This window comes from Xenopus tropicalis, chromosome 4 (genome assembly GCF_000004195.4).
Source record: "Xenopus tropicalis strain Nigerian chromosome 4, UCB_Xtro_10.0, whole genome shotgun sequence".
Classification (NCBI taxonomy): domain Eukaryota; kingdom Metazoa; phylum Chordata; class Amphibia; order Anura; family Pipidae; genus Xenopus; species Xenopus tropicalis.
The window spans coordinates 98077948-98095436 of record NC_030680.2 but is presented as its reverse complement, the minus strand read 5'-3'; the positions used below and the strand labels follow the sequence as shown (position 1 = coordinate 98095436).

The following is a 17489-nucleotide window of genomic DNA, read 5'->3' as shown; positions in this document are numbered from 1 at the left end:
AATCAGAGGAAACCTAGTTTTGTCCGATTTTCAGACCGTGTGCGGGCTCCGAATTATAGTCCAGATAGACGAGGTAGGTGGGCGGGCGGCCTCGGGCGCCCTATTCTGAAATCCGGCCCTCTGTGGCCTCACAGAGCGATAGTTATTTGGCTGCTGGGGTTAGTGACAGCCACTCGAAAACTGCACATAGTTAGAAAAGGAAGGCAAATAATTCAAAAACTGTAAAAAAAAAAAAAAAAAAAGACCAATTGAAAAGTTGCTATGAATAGGCCATTCTATACCATACTAAAAGTTAACCTGAAAGGAAAAGGAAAGGTACAATCACTGTGGGGTGCCAAAAATTGTTTTCAAACAAATTGTATCCTCATTGATAATATAGTCTTTTTATTTTAGTTTATTCAGGTCCCTCAGGGTTGGACTGGCCTCCTGGACACCGGGAAAAATCCCAGTGGGCCCCGGCGGCCCAGACCCGACCCTTGGCAGCGCTCCCCCTGCCCGACCGTTCCTCCCCGGAAGGGGTAAACTTATGTGCGCTCAGGGGGGTGGGGAGGTGACGGGTGGGGGACCCTGTGGGGGGATGTAGGGGATGCAGCCGATGGGGATACCTGCAGAGCCCCAGTGGGCCCTGCACCCCCCAGTTCGACCCTGAGGGTCCCACATTCACATTAAATCCTGGTTACTAGGGTAATTTGGACCAATTGGCTGATTGCTTCTGAACTGCCAAACTAGAGAGCTGCTGAACAAAAAGCTAAAAAAAGAAGACAAATTGCAAATTGTCTAGGAATATCTCTCTACCAGTGGCGTAGAGAGGGGGGTGCCGAGGGGGCCGTGGCCCCGGGCGGCGTATCAGAAGGGGCGGCGGCGGCTCCTTCTCTCTTACAGGCAACAGGCGCTTTTATAAGGTTGCGCCCGTGCGTATGACGTCACACGTCAGCGACGAGGCGCAACCTTATAGAAGCGCCTGTTGCCTGTAAGAGAGAAGGAGCCGCCGCCGATGGTCTGTTGGGGGTATGTACTATGGGGGAAATTGGGGGCACTGTGTGGGGGCTAATGTCTATGGGGAAATTGGGGCACTTTCCATGGGGGGGGCCAGGTCTTTGTGGGGTATTGTGTATGGGGGCACTTCCTATTGGGGGCACTGTGTATGGGGCAATTGGGGCTCTGTGTATGAGGGCACTTTCTATTGGGGGGCAAGGTCTTTGGGGGGTATTGTCTATGGGGACACTGTGTATGGGGCATTTGGGGCACTGTGTATGGGGGCACTTCCTATTGGGGGCACTTTGTATGGGGCAATTGGGGGCACTGTTTATGGGGGCACTGTGTATGGGGGAACTTTCTATTGGGGGAACTGTGTATGGGGCAATTGGGGCACTGTGTATGGGAGCACTTTCTGTGGGGGGGCAAGGTCTTTGGGGGGTACTGTCTATGGGGGAACTGTGTATGGGGAAATTGGGGCACTGTGTATGGGGGCACTTCCTATTGGGGGCACTGTCTAAGGGCAATTGGGGGCACTGTGTGGAGGGGGCTGTCTATGGGGACACTGTGTATGGGGAAATTGGGGCACTGTGTATGGGGGCACTTCCTATTGGGGGCACTGTCTAAGGGCAATTGGGGGCACTGTGTGGAGGGGGCTGTCTATGGGGACACTGTGTATGGGGAAATTGGGGCACTGTGTATGGGGGCACTTCCTATTGGGGGCACTGTCTAAGGGCAATTGGGGGCACTGTGTGGAGGGGGCTGTCTATGGGGACACTGTGTATGGGGAAATTGGGGCACTGTGTATGGGGGCACTTCCTATTGGGGGCACTGTGTGGAGGGGGCTGTCTATGGGGACACTGTGTATGGGGCAATTGGAGGCACTGTCTATGGGGAAATTGGGGCACTTTCTATGGGCAATTGGAGGCAATGTGTGTGGGGGGCACTGTGTATGGGGCAATTGGGGGCACTGTGTATGGGGGTACTGTCTATGGGGCAGTTGTATGGGGGGACCGTGGCCAGAATAGCGTTAGGGGGGCCTGGCCAGCATAGTGTTAGGGGGCACTGTGGTAGGGTGACCCTAATACTTTTTATGTCTGTGTGTCCTGTACTGATGGGAGGGGCCCCGTGATTTCTGATGGCGGCCCTGCCACCATGGGCAGCCACGGACGCACAGCTGAATCCACTTTTGACAATTATGACATGCGCACCGCATTTCAAATTCAATCAAAAAAAATTTAATGCTGCTTTTTTTATTTTGTCTATTTTTTTTAAGAATAACTAAATAGAGGGGCGGCAAATTTCCGGTCGGCCCCAGGCGACGAAAGCCCACGCTACGCCACTGCTCTCTACATCAGGGGTCCCCAACCTTTCTTACTCGTGAGCCACAAATTGTAAGCTCTACGGGACAGGGACCTCCTTCCTACTGTGTCTCATACCACATGGCACTTATATATATATATTTATTGTATTTATTTATTATACCACTTGTCCTCCCTGTGTGTAATTTTGTATTCTGTAAGATTGTACAGTGTTGCGTACCCTTGTGGCGCTTTATAAATAAAGTTCTACATACATACATACATACACAGTCAAATGTCAAAAGACTTGGAGGGCAACACAAGCATCATAACAGTTCATAGAGGTGCCGAATAAGGGCTAAGATTGGCTGTTAGGCAGCCTCTATGCACACTATCAGCTTACAGGATGGTAGTAAGTATTGTTTTTATTCAAACAAAACTTGCCACCAAGTCAGGAATTCAATAACTACCTGGTTTGGGGCACTGGTTGGGGATCATTGCTCTACATCAGAGGTGGGCAAACTATGGCCCATTGGTCTTTTTAATCCGGCCCGCTGACTCCTGATTGGTTGCGCCCCGTGCGTGCGCATGACGTCAGTACGCACGGGGCACCACCATATAAAACTGTTCTGATGCAGCGGGGGGCCGGGGGACAGACGGAAAAAGCAGGAGGTCACTGGAGGATGGAGCTGGGGGGAGCCGCAGGAAGCTGTAGGTCGCTGGGGGGAGCCACAGGAAGCTGTAGGTCGCTGGGGGGGAGCTGGTGGTAGGATGCTGGGAGGAGCTGGAGGATTCTGAGGGGGAGAGCTGGAGGATGTTGGGTAGGATGCTGGGTGGGAGCTGAGAGGCCCTGTGATTTCTGATGGTGGCCCTGGGCATAACGCTGGCCCGGCCCGTCTGTAAGTCAATGTTGCCCATGAGTCAGAAAGTTTGCCCACCCCTACTCTACATCACTCTAAAATTCAAACTGAACAAACTCTCTCCAACTCCCACGGTTTTCGGAGCTGTGTGCCGCAAATAGTAGCGCATATAATTATCATGAATAGAGGGAAGCATATGAGACACAGAACTAGCTGGCAAGCACCAAGCTGGAGAATCAAACGGAGCAGCTTTAGGCAAAGAATATGGCCAGCTCATGCTCCAACACTTGACTAAACTTCGGTGGATATTAGAAATTGCAGTGTTTTATTAAATGAAACCACTGTACAAAATACAAAAGGGCCTCACATCTAACACACCAGCCCATCCTAGCTAGCCTAACAGCCATACCAGGAGGTCTGGTATGAAAAATGAAGATAAGCATCCCAAGCCTCGATCTAGTGTCAGTCATAGGAAATACGCTACGTGTGGCGCTGATTTGTACGATTCCCCATCTAAGATGGCGACCAAACATTCTACTGTACATTACTACCAGGGGGCGCAACGAGAGGTGGGGAGAGGACCCTCGTTCGTTTCCGGGTAAGTAGAAAGGCCGAGTGAAGGTATGTTGACATATCACTTCCGGAGCGTAGTGTTCCGGCGGTGGCCCCGTCCCGGCCAGCCTGCAGCCCCGGAGGTAGGTAGCAGTATCAAGGGGGGAGGAGAAAATGCGGAGGGGGGGGGGGGATGGATGTCAGGGCGCGGTTTGGTCACTCACACCCTTTCTCCCGTAAGAGGGTGGGGCTACTCTTATTCCTTCCCGCCCCCTGACAGTCACTATAGATTTGGCTTTCATATCGATGTTATCCCGTGTAAAGATGGCTTGCTGCAATTGGAAAACGTGCTTCTGTCCGCTCTTTGCAGCAACATTTCTAATGGAAGAGCTTAATGGTTCCTTCAGGCACTATCATTTATGATGACATTTTATTTGGTCATATTCGTTTCAATCTCTGTTTTGCCAAAGAGGGCAGCTTAATGCACGAATATGCTTTGAACTTAATAACGTTTTCTGTGCAGGAATGAGCTGTTTTGGAGATTATGTAGTTGGTTTTTTAAAGATAATTTAAACCCAAAAATACAGTTTTGCCTATTGAAGAAATTACTGTTCTAAGCAGCTTTTTATTATGTATGTATGTATATCTTTATTTATAAAGCGCTACTTATGTACGCAGCGCTGTACAGTAGAATAGATTAATACAAACGGGGTTATTAAGATAATAGATAAATACAAAGTATAACCATTAATACAAGATATAGTCGCAATAAGTTAGGAGTCAAACACACAAGAGGATGGAGGTCCCAGCCCCGTAGAGCTTACAATCTAGATGGGAGGGTAATTTACAGACACAAACAGGCAAAGATAAGTACTGTAGGTCAGATCAGGTGCTGTGCGAGAGCTCCAAGAGGTAGTCTTTAAGTTTAGTTTTAAAGAGCCTGAGGGAGGATTCTCTCTGGAGGAATATCTTAATAAAATCTTATTTTCCATAATCTTAGGGGCACATTTATCAATGTACGATTGAGTCCGAATACTAAAAATTTGTATTTTTTCTAAGTTTTAGAACTGTGTATTTTCTGCAATTTTTTTGTTCATTTGCACGATTTTGTGCGTACTTTGCGACAATTTGTGCAACGAGTCGCAACGAGTAAGAAAGTTTCGGATTCATTCAAGCTTCGTTATCGTGACTTTCCTTGGGCCAGGTTGGAGCTACAGAGTGCCATTGAGTCCTATGGGAGACTTTCCTTGGGCCAGGTTGGAGCTGCAGAGTGCCATTGAGCCCTATGGGAGACTTTCCTTGGGCCAGGTTGGAGCTGCAGAGTGCCATTGAGCCCTATGGGAGACTTTCCTTGGGCCGGGTTGGAGCTGCAGAGTGCCATTGAGCCCTATGGGAGACTTTCCTTGGGCCAGGTTGGAGCTGCAGAGTGCCATTGAGTCCTATGGGAGACTTTCCTTGGGCCAGGTTGGAGCTGCAGAGTGCCAGTGAGCCCTATGGGAGACTTTCCTTGGGCCAGGTTGGAGCTGCAGAGTGCCATTGAGTCCTATGGGGGAGGCTTCCAAAATCATGCACAGAAGGATCAAAGTCAGAAAGGTTTTTGTGCCTTTTACGATCGTTTGGATACAAACATTTCGTAACTTTCGGATAGTACCACGATATTTTCTTATCGTAACGTTTGTAATATTTCCGCACATCAGAAATTATCATTAAGTATACAAATTTTTGCAAATCGTACTTTAACGCAAGTGAAATTCCTACATTGATAAATGTGCCCCCTTGAGTTAATTGCAGTATTTTCTGACCCTTTCTGCACAACAGGTTCTGAAACAATGTAGCACAACTCAGCCTGCAGCGTTACATAGAATTATAATTTCCATAACTGTATACATTTATTTTTCATTATTGTAGTGCTTGTTGCCTCTGGCTGTACAGGTACTAAAATTGTACTGTAAAGTTGTGCTATATTTAAATATATTCATACATAGTTGAGTAACTGGTTTTTTTTTATATACTTTATGCCAATAATATTATTATTAATAGAGGGTTCTCTGGCTCCTTTAAATCTGTCTCATCCTAACCAGTAAGGTTCTTCTGTTTCACTACTTACCAAGTCCCACCCCCACAAAAGCCATGTTCCAATATGTTGCACTGATGAGACCTAACAAGGTCAAAACAGGCCATCTACAAGTTTACTCTCAGTTGTTAGGCTGTCTCTATGCTGTTAAACCAGCTGGTCTGGATGCATAGTTTGCCACAGGGATATTAAGTCATTTGCATGTCCCCACCCATAATTAAATAAGCGATGGTTAAAGCCACTAATTTTTGGTTTTAAGATAGTGTTATTTGTGTAGCACGAGGCATATCAACACATTCCGATTTAAGAAGACTCTTGATGCATGTCTTGCATTTAAAAAAGGTTTTTTGGCTCCTTTGAGTCCTTCATACCCTAAAATAAATGTTTGTAAGGTGTGGCAACAGTTTAAGGTCTGCAGGACCGAAGTCTTGGTTTTTATGTAGTGACTGCTAATTAATGTTTCCAGTACAGTACAATCAGTATTGTGTATGCGGGTTAAAATTTCCATGAATTGTAAAAGTTATAGTCAGTGTTCCCTCTAGTTGTTCCAATTCTCCAAATATATCATTTGTGCTCAGTCATTAATAAATAGAGCAGTAGGTGAATAAAAGCAAATGTTGGGTTATGTGTGACTATGGAAGGGTTAATCTTGCTGATGTCTGTTCTTTGCATTCATATTTAAATCCTGAACATGGAAAGTGACCCAGTATTATGTTTTCCTTTTTAGGCAAGTGACTGTGAAGTAGCTCTGACTTTTTTTTGCTTGAACACCTTGTCCTTGTAGCCAGGGTTGCTACGTTGCCAACCTGTTTAACAGTGGCAGGACAGTGAAGGGCAGCCTGATATTGCTGAAACTTACTGCACAGAGAGACTCGCTTATAATAAATTCATAGGCAACTGTGTTATTAATAGGTCCCTCCCCCTTATTCCCCACACTTCCTCCTTTTTTATCACTATATAATACCCTTTTGTAAGAGCCACACTTAGGCTGAAACACAAGCAATCAATATGTGTGTTACAGTGGACTTTGCATCTACTATACGGATTAACCTGTAGCAGGTGGATTATACACTGTTTAAGCACCAAGCACCTACAAAGGTTTTTTTCCAGGTTGAACGTTCTTGAGTTATATTGCAAAGCGACAGGCCAGTGAAACAAAGGGGCATGGTAATGTGTGAAGAGGTGAAGAGGGACAGATCGGCCACCAATCCAGAAGAAATTGGGTGAATAGGGTGGACAGGAAGGCAAAGGGGAGAAGGCCCACCTACAAGCAGGGATCAGGGGCAGAAAACAGGTCATTACAAATTTACTGGGAACTACATTGTTAATATATTTATAATATTAGCCTAGGCGATGGCTGGTATTTTACCAGCTAGGCCAGTGAAATATTGGCCAGGTGGCAAGCCAACGTGTAGCAGAGAGGCACTTTTTTTTCTACACTATAATCATATTTTCTATGCTGTAATGAATAACCTGTGAAAGACTCATGGAGTTTTGATCATCATGGCCCTCTCAGAATAACGGAGGTTATAATATCCATCTTTTTTGGCAGCCCCTTTCGATCGACTGAGTTAGGAAAATGCATTATTGGGTGACTCAAGTTACTTTCCCATTCCTAAGCAAAACTCAAATTGGTTTACAGGCCCAGACTTACAATCTGTGGATTTGGGCAAATGCCAGAGGGGCTGATGTAAGATGCCATGGGCAGTCACTATATAGTGGGCTAGTGTACAGAGTCTGTGGATTTGAAATGCAGAGGACTATTTTGTATCCCAGTTCAGACCTGTTGGTATAGCTGCAGATAAATCACATGCACCATGTAGAAAAACACATTAATTCCATACAGGGGACTGAAAAACATAACTAATTGGAACAAGTGACAGAAATTGCATTAAAAAACAGTCTACATAGTAGTCCATCAAGTTCAACCCTTCCAAGTAAACCCAGCACACACAAACCTATACTGACCCATCTATACCACTCACATACATAAACCATACATCAATACTAACTGTTGATTTTAGTATCACAATAGCCTTGGATACTATGCTTGTTTAAGAACTCATCCAAGCCCCTCATCACATCACTAGGAAGGGCATTCCACAACATCACTACCCTCACCATAAAAAAATCACATACGCTGTTTCAAATGAAAGCTCCGTTCCTCTGGTGCGCTGACCGTTTTTATGGGAAGTAAAGAACATACCCTATCTGCCTATAATCCCCTCTAATGTACTTGTAAAGAGTAATCATGTCCCCTCGCACCTTTTTTCCAGACAAAACAACCCCAACCTCGACAGTCTAACCTAAAAGTTTAACCCTTCCATCCCCTTAACCAGTTTAGTTGCACGTCTCTCCACTCTCTCCAGCTCATTAATATCCTTCTTAAGGACTGGAACCCAAAACTGCACTGCATACTCAAGGTGAGGCCTTACCAGGGACCTATAAAGAAGCAAAATTATGTTTTCATCTTGAGTCAATGCCCTTTTTTTTATACAAGGCAGCAACTTTATTTGCTTTAGTAGCCACAGAATGCTTGGAATTAGACAACTTGTTATCTACAAAAATCCCCAGATCCTTCTCAATTAAGGATATCCCCAACACTACCATTTAGTATATAACTCACTTGTCAACACTGAACCTCATTTTCCATTTTGCTGCTGTTATTCTTATCCAGTTTTTCTTTCTGCAGGGTTGAGTACCAGAAGGAGGGCAGCCATGGAGAAGGGAGGTAATATACAGCTAGAAATCCCAGAGTACAGCAACTCTGTCCTGAGCCACCTAAACCAGCTGCGAATGCAAGGCAGACTGTGTGACATTGTTGTCAATGTACAGGGACAGTCATTCCGAGCCCACAAAGTTGTGCTAGCTGCTAGCTCCCCCTATTTCCGTGACCACATGTCCCTCAATGAGATGAGCGCAGTCTCACTTTCGGTAATCAAGAATCCTGGTGTGTTCGAGCAGTTGCTTTCATTTTGTTATACAGGACGGATCTGTTTGCAGATTGCTGATATTATTAGTTATTTGACAGCTGCCAGCTTCTTGCAGATGCAACACATCATAGACAAGTGCACTCAAATTCTGGAGGGCATCCACTTGAAAATTAGTTCACCGGAATCTGAGGAAGAATTAAGCCAGAGTCGACCGAAACATGCAGAGAGGGTACAAGATGCTCACCGTGTTAGCCAGAGCCTGAGCCGTTCTTTAAGTCCTAGACACAGCACTCCTCGTAGTTCAGGGAGTAGAAGGGGTCAGGTAAGCACTGTGTTGGACATTCGGGAGTTGAGCCCAGCTGAAGAATCCACAAGCCCTCAGATGGTCGAGCAGGGATCTGATGTGGAAAGCAGAGAGCCTATCCTGAGAATCAACCGAGCGGGTCAGTGGTATGTGGAGACAGGGTCAGCAGACCGTGGAGAACGCAGTGATGATGAAGTCAGGGTGATGGGGGCAATGCGAATTAAGACTGAGAACCTTGAGGAGTGGTTGGGGCCAGAGAACCAGCCCTCTTGTGAAGACGGAAGCAGTGCAGAAGAAGTGACTGCCATGGTGATCGATACCACAGGACATAGTGCTACTACACAGGAAAGCTACAGTTTGGGGTCATCTGGAACTAAAGTATCCAGACCAACAAGCAGTGAAATAGACAGGTAAGTTGTTATCCTGCCTTCTCTCCATTTCATGACCTTCTGATGCACTGTGGATATGCCAGTATTATTACATTTTTATATAAAGCGCCAACATATTTCACAGCAGTGTACACAACAGGCACATATCCAGTAACTTGCAGGCAAACTGTAGGCTTTCAGTCTCGCTTACAATCTATGGGGTTGGGATAAGTGAGACACAATGTATGCAAATATGTAACTGTATGGTGAAGATTATATTGGAGAAATGTTAATGTCAGTGCTATAACTGTTAGTTATATGGAGAATATGGATCGGCAGGATGTGGTGTCTGAAGGCTGAGGTACCATAATCAAAGCATGTATGGCCAGCTTGACACTCCTGGTGTGCACATTTGTAATAACATGCAAGCTAGGGAAATGCCCATATGTATACCCCATGTAGGCAGAGCTGCAAACCCTGAGTAAAACCTAACTTTTTGGATTCTTTTTAAAGAGCAATAAAAGTAAATTTCATGCAGGCATTTCATAACTGTATTTAATATGAATTTGAGGTTAGCTGACCAATGAAAAAAATGTTTAAAATAAAAAAATGCAAAAATCACTATTTCTATGTCTAACCTGTACACTTTCTTTTATCTAAACAAGGTTCAGCCCCTCTGGCAGTGTAGTTACTATGACAGAGAGACACAGAGCAAAGAGTGAGTCTCCAAGGAGGATGGAGGAACCAAAGCAGAACAGCTCACAGGTCTGTTAAGTAAATATCTAAACCAGCAGTAACAAACTAACTACCTATATTCATTAATACAAACAAGATGTAGCTCCTGCTGTAAGCTAATATAAGTTGCAGAGAGATTTGAGGTTTTATTATATACCATTTGACACTTACTAATTAGACAATTTTTAAAGTGAGTACTAGGAGAATGTTTATTTTCTGTGTGTAGATATATATAGCAGTGATTGATGCACACATTTTGGCACCCTGCCCCAGTGAAATAGGCTTTCCTTGACCTTATGCTTGTTAGGTCCATGATTACTGTATAGAGAGAAAGCAGCCTCAAACCAAGACCAACAGCCAGTCCTGTTTTGCTTGCAGTGAAAGCCTGCAGATCATCTCTGGCCCAGATTTAGTGAATATATATTTGTATTGATTGTCAGCAGATAATTATCATTTATTATTATTATTATTTAACTAATGCTGACTTATTCCAGAGTGTTTTACAGAGTTTATACATCATTTATATCAGTCCCAGTCTCAATGAAATTCCAATCTAAATTGAATTCACACACACTACAGTCAGATTTCACAGGAGCCAATTAACCTGCCTGTCTGGGAAGGAATTAGGAGGAAATCCATGGGAGCACAGAGAGAAAATACAATCATTTTTGCAGATAGTTCTTTGGCTAGAATCAAGGCATAAGTAAACAGCAGGAAAACAGTAATGGTCATCAGTATTTAAATATGATGAGAGCACGGCTTCCTGCTATGCATGCATGATGTTGTGGTTGAAGGGGAGCTGCTTTAGGTCCCTGGAGAATATGCAATGAAAAACAGAGTCTTGGTGTGCTTACAGTAAATTTCATTTGAAAGGCTTAAGCATAGTGTTACTGTAACCTTTGGCAAAGTATTGCACAAACCTTGTCTCTATTAATAGTCCATTAATAGTGCACCCATACACATGTATAAACAAGTAGAGAAATTAAGAAGAAAAGAGGGGTTTTTTACTGCTGAATGTTAAATGATTGTCATTTAATCAGAATCTAAAAACCGTTGCCTATTCCTAGTGTAAAATGTAGATGATTCAGCTGCATGAAAGGTTTTTAACCAATATAGCTCTTCTTTTAGGCAGCACCACTTGTATCTAAAGGTATTGTTATTCTTTCATTCACTTTAATTTTAAATGTCAAGTACATTCAATGTAAGGTCTTGTCTATCGCTCATGAGGAAATCTTTTGTTTGGTAAGGTGTAACATACCTTGTTTCTCTAAGTCTTTTCTGTTTCCTGCGCAGGGAGATGATGCAGGCGTTATTGGAGTGAGTGGATATGTAGAATATCTCCGTGAGCAAGAGGTGTCAGAACGGTGGTTCCGCTACAACCCACGGCTGACGTGCATCTACTGTGCAAAGTCTTTTAACCAAAAGGGCAGTTTAGATCGTCATATGAGATTGCACATGGGCATCACTCCATTTGTTTGTCGGATGTGCGGGAAGAAGTATACACGAAAAGATCAGCTGGAGTATCATATCCGAAAGCATACTGGAAATAAGCCTTTTCACTGTCATGTGTGCGGAAAAAGCTTCCCTTTTCAGGCCATACTTAATCAGCACTTTCGCAAAAACCATCCTGGCTGTGTTCCATTTGAAGGGCCACATAGCATTTCCCCTGAAACCACCACTGTTGTCACTTCCAGGGGTCCAACAGGAGAAGAATCCCCCTGTCATGAGGAAGCTGTGGGCGTGGCCCCATCAGCAACAGTTGAGGTTGCATATGGAGGAGAGTCAGCTCACGGCTCTGTTTCTACAACAGGACCAGATTGAAAAACAGCATTTTATATTTAAGGTTGACCTTTAAAAACAAATTTCCTCCCTTTTACCTCAGCAGCCCCAAACATCACTTATTTTCTACTGTTCATTCATACTCCACATATGAGGCGTCATGAGTTGGCAGCAGAAGAATGTCAAAATACTGAAAATTGTATTGCCAAAATCAAACACAAGGAAAAATCTTTATCAGCATCCGCTGGGCTCTCATCCATGTTTCCAAGAGCAACCGCATTTTTGTTGAAAAGACGGCTGTAGGAGGAGAAGTATCTTTTTAGTGACTAATCACTGCATTTTTACATTTACAGGTTTCAGCTAATAGATATGGGAGTGTAAATGGTGATACTAAGAGTTTTTATATAACATTAACTAGTGATGCATCTATTCCTGGAAATGACAGGGTAGAAGCAGCACATATTTATTGCAAAGGCTTCCTTTTAAACAAGGTGTAAAGCTAGTGTCCCATGCAAACGTTAAGGGAAAGAAGTTAATATTAAGGTGCTTTTAACTGCTGAGTAGCAGATTTGTGGATTTTATAACACACACACACACACACACATACATATTAAGATGGAAGTAGATATATTCTAGCTGGTTCTTTAGGGATTTACATGTAGAAATTTGCTCAACACACAAGCCAGCACACTCTCACTAGATGCACATAAAGAGCCCAGTCACAACATGTTGTCTGCTAGTTTGTGTTTCCTTTTCTTCCATCAACCCTTTGTAGCTCTTACTGTAAAATTCAAACACATACTGTACACATTATGTTCACCACTATAAAACAAGACTCCTTAATAAATTATAGTTAAAGGTAACAGTTTGTACTAAGCATAAGAATGAGGTGCATGATGTATACATCTTCAGTTTATTTCAACAACCGCTCATAGATTTTCCTCTTCTGGTTCCAGTGATGTTTAGAGATTCACCAATAACCCTGAAGTTGGATCTCCTTTAAAACGTTCCATATGTATGTGAGGTGGAATTTTTGGTTTTCAAAAGCGACAGAGATTCCTTTCATGATACAAGTTGGAACTGAAAATGAATGGCACTTATTGATTTAATTAAACACTGCGATGGAGACAAAAGACTTTGCTACCCTGGGGTGGGTGCCTGCCTTCCCCAACATTTTGACTGTGTGATTCTCTTTATGAAACAATCTGCAGAAACACTGCTTTTTACACAACCTAGTTTATTTAATATGCATTTCATTAACCCCAAACCACCGAAAATGTATTGTGCTGTATGCCTCTCAGGAATGGGATAACAGCAGTATTTCAGATAATATGGCGTGGCTTATTTCTTACCAGACACAAACAGCATGTGTGATTATTAATACTTATTCTTTTCTTTTGAAGCTTCTCTCTATAATATGGCACAGCATTAATTCTGCTTGCTTCTTTCAGTTGTACATTACTTTGATTTAATTTTTCTGGTGTCTCATTTTGATTACTCTGTGGAGCTTGTGTAGACTAAAGAACAGACCCAGTTCTCTTTACAACTCAGGGTATTTAACTCATACTATACAATGTACCTCTTGAGCTTAGAATTTAGTATTGTGCAATGGGGAGAAGTGTTACAGAAGTTGAAATTTTCTTCCATCTGATACCTGCATGCAACATTCTGACTAGCTGGGAATTAGCATCCCACTCTTTAAAAAAAAAAAATGAACTTTTAAGAAAGTTATTAAATCATCAGAATTTTAGAAAATTGTTGGGAAAAGGGACTTAATGGGCAATCATTAGTTTCATGTTATGAAACTAATGGTTAATATTGTCATAGTGAAAGCTAATACTGTATTCATGACACTGGGCAGAGTACTTTAACCACTTGCCCTTTGATGGAAAAAGCATCTTTGCTTACAATGTTTTAAACCATATTCTTACAGGAGTGAAGAAACAGGAGGTTTTATAACTGTAAAATAGCACTTTAAATACAAGCTAGCCTGTTCAATTAAGGCAATAAACTCACCTCATTGAATTAGGTTGATACATTCGGTGCTACCATTTTAGCACTGCAATAATATACATGTGTTTGGGGAGTAGAATTACTGTAATAGTCCTGAAACATTTCAGTATTTTATACAAGGAGAACGTAAAATCATACATTTCATTTGAATTTGGCAGATGACTGCCCTTTCAACCATAGTGGTTGTTATAATTGAGATGTATGGACCAGGTAATTTAATTATGGTCTAGGTCAATGCTGTTTACTTCTTCTGTTAGTAGCCAAAATAACCAAACTACCAATCTTTTAGAGGCTAAACAATAACATCAAAAAGAGAAACATATGGCAGGCCCTTGAGCCTCCAAACAGGTTTAGAGTCTACCAAATGGACAAACAGAATACAGTAAAATTCAACTGTTCTGTAGCATAGTATGCAGACTTTGTTCCCTGTTGTACATTCATGTTATCACTCGTGACAAAAGGGCCAACTGTATGATTACTGGTTTGTATATTACAAATTTTAACAGCCTACAATGCCTAGAAATGTTATTTTCTTCTGCCCAAGAGTCGCCAATCCATTGCAAATAAAGGACACATTCATTGTAGTTTCCAGTATTTTGTAACTGGAAATGCAGCCCATGTTAGACTTGAGCTCTTTTCAGTGGAAAGGGTTCAGGTTAAACTAGCCAATACAAACACCATAGACTGTGCAATCTTCAAAGCATTCACTGCAACATCAAAATAGTGTCCTTCAACCAAGTGGGATATACAAAGTCATTTGTTTTACTTATCGGACAAGATATGTCTTGTACTACATGATACCTCCTCCAGTCATTAAACATTAACCAAAATTGTACACTATTCCTCATTTTTTGAAGGGGGGAACCACAAAACTAAGCGAGCTTTGTGGTTCCCCCATCACAAAATGAAGAATATAATTGGTGGCTCACCTGCTGTAGCTGTTACAAACAGATGGAGACATTTGGAAGGCAAACACATTTCCTTACTCTTGAGTGTGCAACCCACTAATTCTTAACTCGTTCGTATAATTGCTATACAATATGACTAAATGCATGGTAGCATACTTACAACCTACAACTCCTCTCTATGATATGGTGCCATCTATCTATGCAGTATGTTTGTGACAAAGCGAATAAGTAATCCACACTCAGAAGTGAAACTAAAGTAACCTCTGTGTATATTATGAGTATTTACCTTTCTAAATGCCCTGTGCATTAAAGGGAATATAACCCCCTTTAGAGACAAAATATAATGTACTTATTTAAATACACTGATGCACTTGAGCCCATTCCAGCTCTGTGTGACCAGTTGTCCAGAGTATAAAAATTGCTTCAAAGTTTGCATTTAGTGGCTGATACATGTGGCTTATTGGTCAGAAGCTGCTGTGCACAGGGCATAAAGAAAGCATTGCTGTGTTTATACGTTATATTTTGCTATGTGCATACTGTGTTGGTCACCTGACTGACCCAGTACTTTTTATAAGATACACACAGAACAGCCCTTTAACATTCAGAATATTTTTCTTCTGGTAGCAAGAAACACCCACAGAGTGGAGGATATTTTCCTGTAGCATATTTTTATGTTGTCTACAATATACTGCTGATGGGTGAGCATTGTTTTGATCAAGTATTTCTGGTGCTTTTATTATATGATGGCTCTCTATTGAGAATGCATCTTTCAAGCTGAGTATGGCAATTGGTCTTTCTCTGCTGTCAAGTTTCTACTGTGAATGATAATGGAGTGCAAGATGACCTACACAAGCAAAGCAGTAAGTGAAAATGTTGCCCAAAATCTCAAAAAAAAGGAGTACTGTTTGCTTGAACTATAGGTGCCACAGTCATGCACTCTAGTGATTATATATGCTCAGGATGTAGGGCTTATTGAGTACTGAATAACACTCAGATGCTTAAAGTAACATTGTCCCACCTCCCTCAAATGGGCTAAAATGTAATATCAAGTGAACGTGATGTGCAATCAACTAACCCAAGATTATTTACTGTTTGTTACTTTCCTGGTATCTGATGTTTCTGTTCTAGAAAGGGTGAGAGATCCACCATCTATAATGGTTGAGATTTTTATTTTGGAACATTCATTCTTTTGCTCCATCAGCTTCTTTTCAAGCATATTTTGCATTGAGACAGGGAGTACTCGGAGCCAAACCTCACCTCAAGATACACTAGCTAAATGTGAATGACAAACCAGACTGTTTCAAAGAGCAAAGTAAATTTGTTGTTCTTCAAAGAAAGTTTCAGCCGCTTCCGTTTATTCTTTTACATGTGGTGCATTGGACTGCTGTATGTTTACTATTCAATAGGCCGCTGTCTTCTGGAATAAAGGATGCTTATGGGCACACTGCTTGGGATTAAAGGTCAAAATATATGTTAAGATAAGTCTACAACAACTTGTTTTCAGAAACAGTACAGCATTTGTAATAATTTACAATTAGAAAGTTTCCATGAGATGATATTTATATATATTTTTTTTTTTGTTACAGTTCCCCTTTAACTAGTTTAAAGTTTACTTCTGCTTTTGTTTCCCTTGAGATAGAATGCCCTGTATGCATGTTTCATTCAGCAGGTGCTAGCCCCCTGCTGTTCTGGCTCCAACCATATCTTCGTTTTTTTACTCATATTCACTCGATAATTTTTATTTATAGTTTAAAATTTGTATTTAGTCAATAGGGAGCTAAATAAGGAGCAAACCACAAAAGTCTGTTATTCTGCACAGAATTTCTACCTACATATTAGTCTACTATTAATGAGTATTGCAGATATGGAAGAGATAATTCACTTCATTGATTGTGTGCTATCTGTAGACAAATTATTATAAAAAGCTGAATTTTGAAGAAGCGACACACTCACTAAATTCAGACAGGACAGTGTGTTGTTTTATTAGGGGAGAAAAAAGGGCTCATCTATGTGTGCAAGTATACATGCGGCCTCTGAAATTTTCCAGAAGTCAGTTGAAGGTATTTGCATCAAAATGCTCTTGCCTTGCATCTTCATATAGTCACACTCAGCACCACTCAGACCTTCCTGCTTACCATTCCGAATTGTGCGCTGCTGCACCTATTACCACAGAGGAACCCTAGAGATACTGCCATCTTCTCTCCAGAATCTCTTTCATACACGCTGAGCATCAAGAGTCGTGTGCAGACATCACTTGCACGCTGAACACCGGGAATGCCTAACAATTGCACTTTATTTGCATCAAAATGTGCACACAGTTGTGGTAATTTTGCTGGATTGGATGGGCACAGAACAGTTGGATTGGATTGGATGGGCACAGAACAGTTGCATTGCCCCTTTGCAATCATAGTAATACTGGACTTCTGGGAAATATGTTGCATTCTGGAAAAACAACATGGTGATCGCGCTTACTTTGCACTTGCAGATATACATGTGCCCTCATTATCAATTATCTCCTTTTAAAAAAATTGCATATACTTGTTACACAAGCTTTAAAAGTGCGCTCTTATCTCTTTCTCGGCCTGTGTAAAAATGCAGGCTGAGAAACAGCCAATCTACTGTGCTCAAGCCTCTCCTATGTCTGCACTAATAGTATAGTCTGTACCAAATCATGATATTGTAAGCTA

At 42.1% G+C, this 17489-nt stretch overlaps 1 protein-coding gene across 4 annotated transcripts; it reads left to right on the top strand.

Annotated features, from left to right (window-relative positions):
- The first annotated feature begins 3473 nt into the window (after nt 1–3473).
- zbtb37 (zinc finger and BTB domain containing 37) lies at nt 3474–16244 on the top strand. 4 transcript variants are annotated; one of them, XM_004914025.4, is made up of 4 exons: nt 3474–3734; nt 8455–9409; nt 10033–10132; nt 11396–16244. In XM_004914025.4, the coding sequence occupies exons 1-4, from the start codon at nt 3566–3568 to the stop codon at nt 11921–11923; spliced, it is 1752 nt and encodes a 583-aa protein (XP_004914082.1). In that variant the 5' UTR covers nt 3474–3565; the 3' UTR covers nt 11924–16244. The 4 variants fall into 4 exon arrangements, with proteins under 4 accessions (XP_004914082.1, XP_002931482.1, XP_031756823.1 ...); XM_002931436.5 differs by lacking the exon at nt 3474–3734 and adding an exon at nt 3742–3831; XM_031900963.1 differs by lacking the exon at nt 3474–3734 and adding an exon at nt 3978–4320.
- Nucleotides 16245–17489: the final 1245 nt, after the last annotated feature.

Bases quoted from the DNA above. Each gene is read 5' to 3' on its own strand.
- zbtb37 (XM_004914025.4), top strand. From the start codon at position 3,566: ATGAAGATAAGCATCCCAAGCCTCGATCTAGTGTCAGTCATAGGAAAT. The intron at 9,410-10,032 runs GTAAGTTGTTAT...TATCTAAACAAG, and splicing joins ACAAGCAGTGAAATAGACAG to GTTCAGCCCCTCTGGCAGTG. The intron at 10,133-11,395 runs GTCTGTTAAGTA...TTTCCTGCGCAG, and splicing joins CAAAGCAGAACAGCTCACAG to GGAGATGATGCAGGCGTTAT.